General features: G+C 42.6%; 1 protein-coding gene across 1 annotated transcript; it reads left to right on the top strand.

Annotated features, from left to right (window-relative positions):
- The first annotated feature begins 210 nt into the window (after positions 1 to 210).
- On the top strand, positions 211 to 12867 carry tmed7 (transmembrane p24 trafficking protein 7). Its single transcript, XM_073068797.1, has 3 exons — positions 211 to 555; positions 7733 to 7978; positions 10809 to 12867. Exons 1-3 carry the CDS (start codon positions 403 to 405, stop codon positions 11037 to 11039), a joined length of 630 nt encoding a protein of 209 aa, XP_072924898.1. The 5' UTR covers positions 211 to 402; the 3' UTR covers positions 11040 to 12867.
- Positions 12868 to 15231: the final 2364 nt, after the last annotated feature.

The raw sequence follows: 15231 nt of genomic DNA, 5'->3' as shown, positions 1-15231 counted from the left end.
CATGAACTGTTACCGGACCGTTCACAGGAACACATGAACTGTTACCGGATCGTCACAGGAACACATGAACTGTTACCGGATCGTCACAGGAACACATGAACTGTTACCGGATCGTCACAGACCGGCCTTGCTGCCACCTGCCGGCTCCCGGCTCCCGGCTCCACACTCGACTGCGCAGGTGTTGTGTTCCTTTCCGGCCGAGGGGTGAGAGGTCACACATCCGGGTGAGGCCGCGCTGCCACGTCTGGTTCCTGTGCCTTGACATCCGGGAGCCGCCGCCGCCGCCGGTTACGGTGCAAACGGGCGGTTTCTGTTCGACCTCCGGCCCCCGTTTCCCCAGCCACTCTCTCCTTTCCAGCCGGCACCGGCCCGCGAGAATACCGAAGGCCTATCCGAGCCGGTATGTGGGCCAGCCTGTTGCTGCAGCTGCTGTGGGCCCAGCTCCTGTGGCCGCTGGTCCGAGGCTCCGAGCTCACCTTCGAGCTCCCGGACAACGCCAAGCAGTGCTTCTACGAGGACATCATACAGGGCACCAAGTGCACGCTGGAGTTCCAGGTGAGGTTGTCTGGGAGAGTGGAAATTAGCACGGAGGCTGAGGAATGAATGGAGGTTGTCGGGAAGGGAAGAGAAACTGCAGGGAGTGAGGTGGAGGGGGGCTGTGTGATGAAAGGGATTTGGGGCATAGAGAGCGATGAAGGGTAGTGGGGATTCAAAGTAAGATGGTCGCAGGGGTGGGGGCTGGGGAGAGCTAGACAATAGGATGCGGGGGGGGGGTGGGGTGGCGGACTAGAGAGGCAGACGGCTGGGGAGCAGGGGGTCTGGGGGAGGCAGACGGCCGGGGTGCAGGGGGTCTGGAGGGAGGCAGATGTGCGGGGGTTGGTCTGGGGAGAGATAGACGGCCGGGGTGTGGGTGGGGTTGGGAGGGAGGCAGACGGCTGGGGTACGGGGATCTGGAAGGAGGCAGACAGCCGGGATGCTGGGGGTCTGGAGGGAGGCAGACGGCCGGGGTGCGGGGGGGTCTGGGGGAGGCAGACGGCCATGGTGTGGGTGGGTTGGGAAGGAGGCAGACCGCTGGGGTGTGGGTGGGGTTGGGAGGGAGGTAGACGGCTGGGGTATAGGGGATCTAGAAGGAGGCAGACAGCCGGGGTGCAGGGGGTCTGGAGGGAGGCAGATGTGCGGGGGTTGGTCTGGGGAGAGGTAGACGGCAGGGGTGTGGGTGGGGTTGGGAGGGAGGCAGACGGCCATGGTGTGGGTGGGGTTGGGAAGGAGGCAGACGGCTGGGGTGTGGGTGGGGTTGGGAGGGAGGTAGACGGCTGGGGTATAGGGGATCTAGAAGGAGGCAGACAGCCGGGGTGCAGGGGGTCTGGAGGGAGGCAGATGTGCGGGGGTTGGTCTGGGGAGAGGTAGACGGCAGGGGTGTGGGTGGGGTTGGGAGGGAGGCAGACGGCCATGGTGTGGGTGGGGTTGGGAAGGAGGCAGACGGCTGGGGTGTGGGTGGGGTTGGGAGGGAGGTAGACGGCTGGGGTATAGGGGATCTAGAAGGAGGCAGACAGCCGGGGTGCAGGGGGTCTGGAGGGAGGCAAACGGCCGGGGTGCTGGGGGTCTGGAGGGAGGCAGATGACCGGGGTGCGGGGGGGGTCTGGGGGGGAGGTAGACGGTCGGGGTGCGGGGGGGTCTGGGGGGGAATTAGATGGCCGGGGTGCGGGGGGGGTCTGGGGGGGGAGGTAGACGGTCGGGGTGCGGGGGGGTCTGGGGGGGAATTAGATGGCCGGGGTGCGGGGGGGGTCTGGGGGGAGGTAGACAGCCGGGGTGCGGGGGGGTCTGGGGGAGGCAGACGGCCAGGGTGTGGGTGGGGGTTGGGAGGGAGGCAGACGACTGGGGTACGGGGATCTGGGGGGAGGCAAACGGCCAGGGTTCTGGGGGGAAGCAGGCGGCTGGGGTGCAGGGAGTGAGGCGACCAGGGTGCAGGCGGTCTTCAGGGTTTTGAGTCAGCTGGGTTGCTTGGAGCAAGGTGGTGAGGGGAGCGGTGTTAGAAGACTGCAGACAATGAGGGGGTCAGCTGAAAGTGAGGCAGCAGGGTGTTTTGGGGGGCTGCATAGAGGTTTGTATAACGGGTCAGCAGAGAGCAGGGCTGGGGGAGTGGTGGGTGGAAGTGAAGTATGAAGAATGTGGAGGGACTGGTTTGATGAGGAAGAAGAGAGAAATTGCAGAGAGGATAATGGTTCCCTGGGGGAAGGGGAGAAGCAGGGGTAATGGAAGGGAGTGGTAAGCAAGAAAAGAGGTATTTTTGAGGAGAAACTGGAGCAGAGGAAAGGGGGCATGCTGGTTGTTCAAGGTGATAGGTCTGAGGTGTGACACCATTTTTGGGTATAGTGTGTAAAACATGAGATTCCAATGGAGGATAGTATTTTTTTCCTGTATTTGTGATAGTTGAGATTTGGCATTCTCTCATAGGTACCTGGACTTCTCAGTTTGGTGCTTGTTCTCTAATAACTGAGAGATTGCAGAGTGCAAGGCTTAAATGTGCATCGCTAAATGCAAGTTGAAACTCTAGTCAGGCACTCGGTCACCTGGAATGCTTTGAATCAGTAGTGAACATTTATATTTTTTATCTAATCTGTAGCTAATTAACCTGTTAGTTGAGCTTCTGTAGATTCAGCCAATGGCTTCTCTGTCTTACCGAAAATTTGGGTTACTGGTAATTCTTGGACACCCTGTGTAACTGGGAAGTTTCTATTCTTCAAAAGAACAATTTGCTGCTGGGAGGAAGAGGGTTGTGGTCCCAACTTTGTGTCCAGTGTGTGTCAACCTGGATATTGAATACAGCATAGAAGAAACTTTTTTGGTGGTCAAGTTAATGTTATGTGTTATCTTGAATGCAGTGAAGAACACTGTAGAACTGATTGCTTAACAGCCTAGTATGGAGATCACAAACAAGAGAAAATCTGTAGATGCTGGAAATCCAAGCAACATTCACAAAATGCTGGAGGAACTCAGCAGGCCTGGCAGCCTCTATGGAAAAAAGCATAGTTGACGTTTTGGGCTGAAGCACTTCGGCAGGACTGGAGGAAAAAAGAGTTGTGGAGTAGATTTGCAAGGTGGGGGGATGGGGAGGGGCAGATAACACAAAGAGCCAGGAAGATTGGGAGACCAGTTCACCAAGCATCTATGCTCTGTCTGCTAGAACAAGTGGGATCTTCTAGTGGCCACCCATTTTAATTCCATTTCCCTTTCCCATTCTGATATGTCCATCCATGGCCTCCTCCACTGCCATGAAAAGGCCACACATAAAGTTGGAGGAACAACTTGTATTCCATTTGGGTAGCCTGCAACCTGATGGCATGAACATCGATTTCTCAAACTTCTAGTATTGCCTCCCCCCCACCCCACTTCACCATTTCCCATCCCTTTTTCCCTCTCCTTGCCTGCCCATTGCCTCTCTTTGGTACTCATCCCCCTTCCCTTTTTTCTTTCTTCCATGGCTTTCTGTCTCTTTCAATAATCAATTTCCTAGCTCTTTGCTTCATCCCTCCCCTTGCAACTTTCACCCATCACCTGGTTGGTTCTCTCTCCCCTCCTCCCAACTTTCAAATCTACTCCTCAGCTTTTTTCTCCAGTCCTGCCAAAAGGTCTCGGCCTGAAATGTAGAATCTGCTTTTCTCCATAGATGCTGCCTGGCCTGTTGAATTCCTCCAGCATTCTGTGTGTGTTGCTAGTATGGAGGTTCCAAAGCACAGGATGCGGGAGGTTATAGAGTCAGCCAGCTGCTTCGTGGGTACAGGCTTTCCCATCATTGAGGATATCCTCAGAAGGTGGTGCCTCATAAAGGTGGCACCTGTCATTGAGGATTCTCACCATGTGGACCATGCCCTCATCTCAGTACTATCATCAGGGAGAAGGTACAAGCGTTTGAAGGCACACATTCAACAGGATCTGCATTGCGCAGTGGAACTTAGTGTGGTCTTGCAAAAATAGAAAGGAAGTGTTAGTTTTGATACTTCCAGTGAAGTGTCAAACTGTGAACATATTTTTATTTTGCCACTGCTAAACTGACATAACCTAATAGGTCCAGCACTGTAAAACAAAAAAAAACTGTTGTTTGACTTTCAGCACTTTCGTTCACCTCTAAGTTTGAGTTGTGGCAAGATAGGAATGCAAGAAGTGGAAGGAGTGTTAGATTATGTGGCCCTCCAAGTATTCACCATGATCATGGCTTCTACCACCATGCCATTTTTTTGGACTATCCCCACTCTATCCATCTGTTTTGATAGAATTCAATAGCTGAGATATTACAGCTCTTTTTGGTGGGAAGTTCCAAAGATTCACCTCTTGAGTAAACAATCTTGGCCTTAAAAAGCCCATTCCTAATTCTGAGACTGTGCCCTTGTTCTACACTCCTCAGCCAGATGAAGTAGCTTTTCTGCACCTATTTTGTCAGACTCCGGAAGACATTTGTAAGTTTCAGTGGGATTTTCTCTCATTCTTCAACTTGGGAGTATAGTCTGGTTGTCGTAACTGCTTTCAGGTGAAAATACATCATCTGGCATCGAGTCCCAGTGAATGTTTGTTGCAGTTCCTCAATGGAACCCATTTTTTTGTCAACTCAATTTTAGCATGGTAATCAATCTCTATAAAATTGCAGCTAGATGTCTTTATCCAGATGATTTTCTTGTAATAAAGGCAGACATGGCGGTTGCGTTCCCAACTACTTGGTGAACCTGTATGTTAGCTTCCAGTGACATGCATACACTTACCCCTCGCCCACCCCCTCTACATGTACCCCTTACCCTCTTCACATTCTCACAGTGACATGCATATATGGGCATGTTGCCGGTTTGACTCCATTTATGTAGTGGTAGTTAAATAAGGCCATCCCTGTCACTCAGCTACTCCCACATGGAAGCTCATGTACACACGACGTTATCAGTAAAGTTCAGTTGAAGATCCTGCAGGCTGGCCTCCTGTGTGCTCTACACTCTCCTGCAATATTGAACACAATTTGCAACATAATCTACTTTTCTGTCTTGTGCACCAAAGTGGATGACTTTGCATTTGTCCACTCTGTATTCATGTCCTTTCCTACTCTCTGAGCTTTCTGTGTCCCTGGATGTCTCTTTACATCCTCCCCCCCCCCCCCCCCCCCCCCCCTTCACAATCCCGCCTAGTTTTGTATCAACTCCAAGCATGGCTATGTAACATTTGATATGCTGTAGATTGGAGAAAGTGTTTTATGTTAACCCAGTAGTCATGCCTGGCCCCTGAGATAGACCTTTTTTCCCCAAGTCACTGTTTTCTGATATGTGTAGTATTTTACCACCACCTTCCTCATTTCTGTATGCTCTCAAGTTTGTTGGCCAACTTCCTGTGCAGGGCTCAAAAGCTCCCTACATTGGTTTTCACCCTATTCCAACTGTCATGCCTTGAAAGAGCTCAAATAGATTAAGCAAATGTGATTTTCTTATCACATTTGCTGACTTTGCGCCATCTTAACTATTTTCTGTTGTTTCTTTAAGGATTCGAGCAATTTCCCACAGATGCTAAGGTAATGTGTTAGTAATTAATTGCTGACTAATTGGTAGGAGTCATTTCAGAAAGTAAAGAAATTCAAAAGGTGATAATGCTTGTGTTCAAAGCTGCCTCTTTCAAAACTCTGACATGTAGATCTTTAGCTACTTGGGATTTGTCAATGAGTCAACATGGCCTTGATGGGCTGAATGGCAGCATGACGCTACTCTGGGATTGATGCCAACCTTTGCTGTCTTCCTGCTCTGTAATTCCCATTCTGATATGTCTATCCATGGTCTCCTCTACTGTCAAGATGAATCCATACTCCGGTTGGAGGAACAATACCTTATGTACCGGCTGGGTAGCCTCCAACCTGATGGCATGAACATTGACTTCTCTAACTTCTGTTGATGCCCCTCCTCGCCTTCTTACCCCATCCCTCATATTTAGTTATTTGTTTTTTACTCTCTCTCTCTGCCCACCTCCCTCTGGTGCTCCCCTCCTCCCCCTTTCTTCCGGCCTCCCGTCCCATGATCCTTTTCCCCCTTCAGCTCGGTATCACTTTCGCCAATCAGCTTTCCAGCTGTTAGTTTCATCCCACCCCCCTCTGGTCTTCTATCATTTTGCATTTTCCCCCTCCCCCCACTACTTTCAAATCTCTTAGTATCTCTCCTTTCAGTTAGTCCTGACGAAGGGTCTTGGCCCGAAACGTCGACAGTGTCTCTCCCTATAGCTGCTGCCTGGCCTGCTGCGTTCCACCAGCATTTTGTGTGTGTTGTTTGAATTTACAGCATCTGCAGATTTCCTCGTGTTTGCTCTGTAACTACATGTTTTTCTTGGATGCTTTTGTTTCCCACTTCCCAAAGATGTGTGATTAGGTGACTGCAAATGACCTATTATATATGGCTGGTAAGATTATTAGGGATGGTTGATGGATATGTTAAGAGTTATAGGGAATAAGCAAGGGAGCGGGTTGGTTGGAAAGTTAATGTAAATTTGTTGGGTTGTCTCACCTAAGGAGGAAATATCAATCAGTTCTGCAGAGCAAAGATCATTCCAGCCACTGTATTGATGTTATCCCTTACTCACAGTAGAATTTACATTCTGCTATTAAATGCACATTTAGATTACTGACCAAATCCATTTTATTGTGAATGTTAGCTACTTGAGTACGGGGGAAATTTACAAAATTCATTCTAAAGAGACAAGGTGCCTTTTATTTTTTTAAAATCTTTTTTCTTCAGTCCTGCTGAAGGATCTCAGCTTGAAACATCAACTGTACTCTCTTCCATGGTTGCTGCCTGGCCTGCTGAGTTTCTCCAGCATTTTGTGTGTGTTGCCTGGATTTCCAGCATCTGCAGAATTTCTCATTTGTGCCTTTTATGTTGTCAGCTGAAATTTGACACAAAGAATATTATTATAATTGAATCACAGCCTTTAGAAAATGAAGCAACTCATGTTCACCAGATTTGTACCATAGTGGAATTGAGAAATAAGACCATACTTCAACATAAATGTGATGGTTTTGGTTATGGCTTTTAGCTAACTGAATTCTTAACCAGTCGACGTATATGAAAAATCTTGAAGCATCTCGGGTCTTTTCATTGTTTATCAAGCAGCAGGCAGCAATAAGGCACTTTCCGTTAAGTTTTACTTTGGCTTAATGTGCAGGTTATTATTCCTTTATTGTCACATCTTTGAAATTTAGTGCACAAGTTTTAAGTGTTTTACATGTGACGAAGATTGAGGTGATGCAGAATCACTTTGTGGGACATGAGCTTACTTCAGTCCCTGTGTATTTGCATGACCTTTAGAATTGGCCATTTTGTTGTGTTTGTAGCTGGTACAGATGTGGAACATTTCCCAATTTTTGTATCAGACAGCACATCAGTATCTTTAGACTCTGGTATTCCCATTACCATATATATCACTCATAATTGGGCAGTCCCTTTCCAGATTCTGACAAAGCATTCAACCTGAAACACTCAGTTTATCTTTGTGCTGGTTTACCTGACTTAGTGAATCTCTCCAGCATTTGTTTTTATTTTCAGACTTCCAGTATCTCCAGAGTTTTGATTTTGCATTTAGTTGTATAGTAATCTGGCTTAACAGAAATTGTTACTGAAGCTGAAATTTAACCTGTCACTGAATTTCTTTTAATGGAAATATATTATTTTGTGTTGCTAAACTTTGACCTTGCCTAACCAATCTTGATCTAAATTAACAGGTCATCACTGGTGGCCATTATGATGTAGACTGTCGGTTAGAAGATGCTGATGGTGCTGTTTTGTACAAGGAGATGAAGAAACAATATGATAGTTTCACCTTCACAGCTTCAAAAAATGGAACTTATAAGTTCTGTTTCAGCAATGAATTTTCCACTTTCACACACAAAACCGTGTACTTTGATTTCCAAGTTGGGGATGACTCTCCCTTGTTCCCCAATGAAAACAAGATGGCACCACTGACTCAGGTATGAAAATGGGATTTTTGTTGGGTATTTAGTCAATTTATTAGGTTCAATACAGTGATGTTTAGTGCTTTCAACTTGATTTAGTAGATACAAAAATATTCATAGATTGAAATTTTGGAAATCAAAATTTTGAAACTTTGACTAATTTGCCTCAGCAAATTGAATGATCTACTTCAACCAGTTCCACAGAACTGCTGCTCACTAGATGTTTTTGTTTTGTTTTTCACCATTCTCTGTAAATCTAGAGACCGTTATGCATGAAAATCCCAGGAAATCAGCAGTTTGAGATACTCAAACCACCCCATCTGGCACTTAATTACTTTTGTTCTCCATTCTAGTGTTTGGTCTGAAAAATAGTTGAATCTCTTGACCATATCTGAATGTTTTTAATGCATTCAATCTAAGCCAATACTGCTCCTCTAAGATTTTACCTTCCCTGATAAAATCCCAAGGGTAACTTTAACCTCAAGTTGAGTTTGGTTAAGTTGAAATTTTAATGTACTAATTAGAAGTTGGAACTCGTATCTGCCTCCAGATGCTTAGTAATCCTCTTTCAGGTGACTTTGGTCAATGAGATCTTTTTCTCTTATGAAAAGTGACTTGTGTTTTAGCTTTAACAGAGCTCCTATTTTGAATTCATATTCCCTTGATTTCCTAGATACCAGAAAGTTTAGCAGAAAAAGGGTGAGAAGCAATCTGTTCGTTTAATGCATTATTTAAAGAACACGAAGCAGACATGTTGATTTAAGGTCAACAACTTTTCATTGGACTGGGGAAAGAGATGGAGAACATTTTTAAGATGTAGAGGAAGGGAATGTTAATGATAAAAAGAATTGTGGTACAAGATAAAGGGAATGGGACAAAAATAAGAAATAAGTTAGCTGAGAAATAATTCTAGAATGGGAATACTAGAATTATTAGCTGAAGTACTTGCACTGTTTTTGAGTTGGTAAGGTTATCATGTAAGGTAAAAATTGGAAGCTTCGTTTCTCAATTTATTTTACCTGTGGGAATGCTCTGCATTATCTGCTGGGAATGTTATGTGTACCCACAGTGGCCACTTGTACATCTGCTCGTTAACACAGATATCTAATCAGCCAATCGTGTTAGCAACTCAATGCATAAAAACATGCAAATATCGTCAAGAGATGCAATTATTTTTCAGACCGAACACCAGAATGGAGAACAAAAGTAATTAAGTGCCAGATGGGGTAGTTTGAGTATCTCAAACTGCTGATCTTCTGGAATTTTCATGCATAACGGTCTCTAGAATTTACAGAGAATGGTGAAAAACAAGACAAAAACATCTAGTGAGCAGCAGTTCGGTGGACAAAAACACTTTATTAGTGAAAGAGCTCAGAGGAGAATGGCCAGAATATTTCAAGCTGACAGGAAGATGACAGTAACTCAAATAACCACATGTTACAACATCGGTGTGCAGAAGAGCATCTCTGAACACACAGCACATCAAACCTTGAAGTGGATAGCTGCTGCGGCAGAAGGCTTGATAGTGTAGTGTTTGGTTAGCACAACACTTTACACCAGCAGCGACCGGGGTTCAGTTCCCACCACTGCCTGTAAGGAGTCGTATGTTCTCCCCATGGCCACATGGGTCTCCTCTGGGTGCTCTAGTTTCCTCACACAGTCCAAAGATGTATTGGTTATTCAGTCATTGTAAATTGTCATGTGATTAGGCCTGGGTTATATTGGAGTGCAGCATGGTTCAAAGGGCCTGAAAGGCTTTTTCTGCATTGTGTTTCAATAAATAAATAAAAACCACAAACATATACTCAGAGGCTGCTTTATTAGGCACAGAGGATCAAGTCAAGCCAAGTTTATTGTCTTTTAAATATATACATGTTTACCGCCAAACGAGACTACACTCTGGTCCGGAGAAATGTTCAGCACAGAAGTACACATAACACCATAACTTAGAAAAGTAAGAATATAATCTACAAATGAATTATGCAAAACTATAAAAGTGCATAAATACTGTAAGGTACAGAACAAGTTAACAGTTGACACTTCGAATGCGATGTGGCAGGGAGTTCAGAAGTCTAATGGCCTGAGGAAAGTAACTGTTTCCCATTGGGCAGAATTTGTTTTAATGCATCAGGCTCTTGAATGAAGTGGCCACTAAGTGTATGTTCTTGCCCAGTGGTTCAGCTGTAATGAAAAGTTTGTTTATACTTAAAAGTAATTCCCTGCAACCTCCTGAATAATATATAGTCAAAGCTCTCTGAGCAGGGGAGATAAAATTTGGTGAAAACAACTTCAAATGATGCTGAGATCATATGGAAATGACGTGTACGTACTCAGCATAGAGCAAGGAGGCCATTCAGCCCATTGAGTATACCAGCTTTCAGCGCAGCAGTACCATTCTTCTGTCTTTTCCCTTGTACCTTATTTTACATGCCAATTGCCTACATCAGGTTAATGCATCAGTTCATCAATGGGATGTGGGAAGAAATAGAAGCCCCTATGGCCCAGGGAGGATCATTAGATGTTAGGATCAGATTGGGGTCACTGGAGTTCTGAGGAAGAGGGTAGTAGCACAAATTGCCCTACCAAAATGCTTTCATTTTAATTACTAATTATAAATATTAGAAAAAAATACTATTGTTCACATCTATCATATTTACATTTCGCTACTGTTTGTGACCATGAAAATGGATAAGCTTAGTGCATTGCCTTTACTACTTTTTCATGTGAGCATTACTTTGGGAATCTGAAGATTGAAATGATGTATCTGATAAAATTTGCTGCGTGAAAATGAACATTACATTGGAATTAACATTTCAAAATATTTGTCCTTTCAATGATAAATCAGATGGAGTCTGCTTGTGTCACGATGCATGAAGCCATGAAATCGGTCATTGATTATCAAACCCATTTCCGCCTACGGGAAGCACAGGGGCGAAGTCGTGCTGAGGACCTGAATTCAAGAGTTGCTTTTTGGTCCATAGGAGAAGCTCTCATCTTGTTGGTTGTGAGTCTTGGGCAAGTGGTTCTCCTCAGGAGCTTCTTCTCAGATAAAAGAAGCACTTACTCGCGTTCATAACGGGTAGCCACGAGGCACATTTGCAGTACCCAAAAGTTTTTGGTTCACTGACTTGTTTGATTACTAGGTCCAGAAATGCTGTTAAGATTTAATTCCTTATTGAAATGATTTTCTCTTCACTTTGGACTGTCACTAGAGTAAGTATTCTGACTGAAATATTGTAATGCTACTGCAGCTCAATTAGCCGGATGTCTAACAGTTACAGACATCACTGGTTGTGTCCACTAGATGGCAAAGCCATTGACATTAAACTTTGTTTGGATTAGTGATTCATTGTTCACATGTCTTGAGCATAGTGAAGTAATGTGTCAGATCCCCTTGAAATCAATTTTGTGAAATTATGGTTTGTGGAGTTTTCGAAACATCCTAGCTAATATAAAGTTTAGAGAGGATCAATTATCACAGCTGCAATCTGTTAGGCAAAAACTGTTTGAGATCTTAAACTATCAACTGCAATTTAATTGATTTTTCATGTGATTTGGTTTGTGATGTAACAGTGGAAATACTATGGCATTTCTTAAACTTGCTTTTCTTTGCATTGAGAAGCAATTTTTTGTACTTTTTTTCATTGGGTATGCGACATGACAGTATTTTGAAATCTAGTCAGGTTACATCATGTAAACTATTAAGCTGCCCCTTAAGTTTTCAAATGTAACTATATTTTCAATGGAACAGCCATCTATAAAAGGTTGGTGACTTGAAAAAGAAGTTGAGGGAAGAAATTATTTTATAATAAACTTTCCAGTTACTGCTTTTGCTTTGTGAAAACTCATTTGCTTTGTCTATGTCTCATATGAAATTGCCAGGTGTTGAGTAAATCAAAGCTGTAAGGATTAAATGTGAAATTTGGGACTATTACATATACCAGGGTGTAAATTTTTTCTGTTTTTTTTTTGTAAAGGGGATAACAGTAAATTGTTTGTGACAAGTTTCACATTGGTTCAGTGGAAGTGAAACTTTAAGTCACATCTTTAAAAGAAAACACAGGTCTTATAAAGGCCAGAAAACAAAATTAACTAAATCAATTACGGAAGTATTGATGGTTTCACTAACTGGTGGCAGGTCTATGATAAATAGCCTTGTTTTAATTGGGCAACCAAGAGCTTTATTTAGGTTTTGTCTTTTTTTTCTTGTAAGTTTGGTGCACTGATTTGACTTTGTCTTCTGGAATCTCACGACACCTGACAGCTATGTGATTACTCATTTGGTTAATTTAATAGGATTTTTCTTGCACATTATTCATCCAGTTTGACTATATCTATGGACATTTGTATGCTATAAATTGTGCAAGCTCACCTATTGACTATAAAACCTATTGTGGCAGTACATTTGCCAGAATTACAAACCAGATCAGTACTTCTAATTGAATAGTAACTGTTTAAAATATATACTTAGGTTAAATTCTTGTGTTAAACATCGTAGTCTGTTCAATTTAATAAAAAATGTTCACATTGCACTGTAAATTCTGAAGCAATGAGAACTTCGTTTTATTTTGTATGGATGAAAAACACAGGATTTGTTACAAATGCATAAATTATTGAAGTACGAGACATTGTATTGATGACCATTGTTTGCATTAAATCTTGTAGCTTAAACCACTAACCAAATGGACCCCTGACTAAATTTTTCACTCAATTTTCAGATCTCAAAATGTAAACCTGTATTGTAAGTTTATTGGTAAATGTACGAAACAGACTCAGAATTTGGACAATGAAAATATGTGCATCTGACTCCAGTTCTAAAAAAATATTTAAACATACAAGTGAATTTATTGTAAGTTGTTTAGAATTGTAATGCAAGACAAAAAATAAATGAAAACTCACATGTATTGAGTTGATAAGTGTCAGACTTTTCTTAATCTGCACACAATTAGGTTTAAAATTTTAAAATTTAAAATACAAATAAATATCCTATGAAATGTATAAAACGTGGTTAGCCCTGAATTGTACTTTGAGTTAGAAACATTTCTGCTTTGATTATTATCTTGCTGAAATGCAAAATCCAGTCTTTAGCATGTAGAATGGAGTCAAAGCTACTTTTTGAATAACACACATCTAAATCTCTTCGTTCTAGTGTATATTTTAATTGGAAAAGAGAGATTTACTTCATTCTATGTTTGTCTCTTCATCCTCTAATTGGTAACATGCTATACCAATTTATTTGATCTTCCCCCTTTTTGTTACTTCCTAAATCATCATTTGCATTGATTAAATATTAGCATCAACATAAAAACTAGTTATTTGGACAGCTGGGGAAACATTCCTTTCATAAGAAGTGTGCTTGTGTATCAATCATAGCAAAAATTTGAAATTTAGCAATAAAGGGAATAGATTGCTATCTCTGAAAATGTGTTCTTCAGTATGGTCCTTGCATTTTAATTCATGCACTTGTATGAACAGATCCTGTAGGTTAATGAGAATATTTTAAATTCAGTATTTTAATATGTAAAAATTATTTGTATCACATACTGACATTTGTATCTGTGTTCTCAACAGATACAAATGATAAAGATGGCCCGGCTCATCTTTATTGTCTGTTCCTAGCTTCCTTGGAGCAGGGTTTTCTTTTGAATGATGAATGTACTTTTGCTGTGGCTATGTGAAACCTGTTGTCTGCTCTTGGTCCCATTTGCATCTAAAACTTGCACACACAGCTTAGAATCAGTGAGCTCAAAAGGTAAGTGTCTGGTTCTCAGTGCTTTTCCTGGATTTCATAGACAATGAAAATTATGGGTTGCCCCACTGAAAGATATGAAACCACAAGAAGATTTTCGTAAGAGTTCCTACTATATGAAAAGTTAATCAATTTGAGACAATATGAGCAAAGACTAACTGCTATAGAGAACAAGGCAATGTTTAAATACTTTCCACACAAGATTGGACAAATTGCATTTCTCAAGTTCTCTATACTTAGAGTTGAGCAGGTTACCAAAAGCTAGGCACATAGTTGATTTTTAAAAGGACTCTAATGGAAGAGGGGTACTGCGATCTAGGAAGAAGATTTCAGACTTGGTCAAAGGAAAGCTGAATAGGCATCAAAGGAAGCAAGGAGTGAGAGGGTACACTTCCTACATGTTGAGGATGTGGTCTGTACAAAATTATGACATCAGACAAAATGATAAAAGTATATGAACTTGTGGACAAACATTTTAAATAGGAGGTACTAGGTTAATGAATTGTAGGAAAGGAAATTATCCAGAAAAAAAAACACATGGAGATAGTCGAGCAGTGTACTATGAATATGTGCATATTAGATTCAGATTCCTTAATCACATGTATATCAAAACATAGTGAAATGTTGTTTCTTAACACAGACTACATGTACCCATGGAGGTGCTGGTGGCAGGCTGCGAGTGTCGCTGCTCATTCTGGTGCCAACATAGCATGCCCACAAGCTGAGAGAGGATCTAATTGTGAAAGCAGGTTTTCTTTCCCTGTGATGGAAAGGATGGTAGGATTTGCAGGTCAAACAGGATTCAGAACAATTTGAGATGGTAGTGAATTTGCAGAGATCAAAGCAAGAGGTTTACCGTAATCTAACAACTGCGGGTTGATTAGACTGGAGAGGGAAAAAGTCAGCGGCCAATTGTTCTTATCAATACTCAAAAGTTATGTGCAGATGTAAAGCAGAAGGAGCAGAGGATCCTGTGGCTATAACTATCTAGCAGAAGGCAGTCTCTTTTTGGACAGTGCCTCAGAATTAAAGATGATTTACATCTTTAATTTTAGTGATTTAGCCTCTGCAGCTCTTGAGAGGGAATTTCTGAGATTACCACCCTCTGGAAGAAATTCCAATGCACTACAGATTTAAGTGATCAGCCACTTTTACATATGTCCTCTCATTTTCGAGACTTACCCCACTGTTTGCCCAAACTTTCAACATCTGTATTGCAATGCATACTAGGACCTGAAATATTTCAACAAGATCATCCCTCATTCTTGATTTCAAAGAATGCAAGTCCAGTTACTTCAATTCATGATAAGATAACAATCTTGTCTCAGAAATTAGCCCATTGATTTTTTTTTTGGACTGCCTCAAATGCTGATATTTCCATTAAGGGAAATTAAATTGTGCAGAATTCCAGACGCAGCCTAACTGCAGCCTCCCTTACTGCTGGTTATGCTGTCATTTATACATTGTACATTTGGATTATCTTGTATGGTGATATGATGCTATATTAACCGTTGAGTCA

This window comes from Hemitrygon akajei, chromosome 2, assembly GCF_048418815.1.
Source record: "Hemitrygon akajei chromosome 2, sHemAka1.3, whole genome shotgun sequence".
In the NCBI taxonomy this organism is placed as follows: Eukaryota; Metazoa; Chordata; class Chondrichthyes; order Myliobatiformes; family Dasyatidae; genus Hemitrygon; species Hemitrygon akajei.
This window is presented reverse-complemented; position numbering and strand designations above follow the sequence as displayed.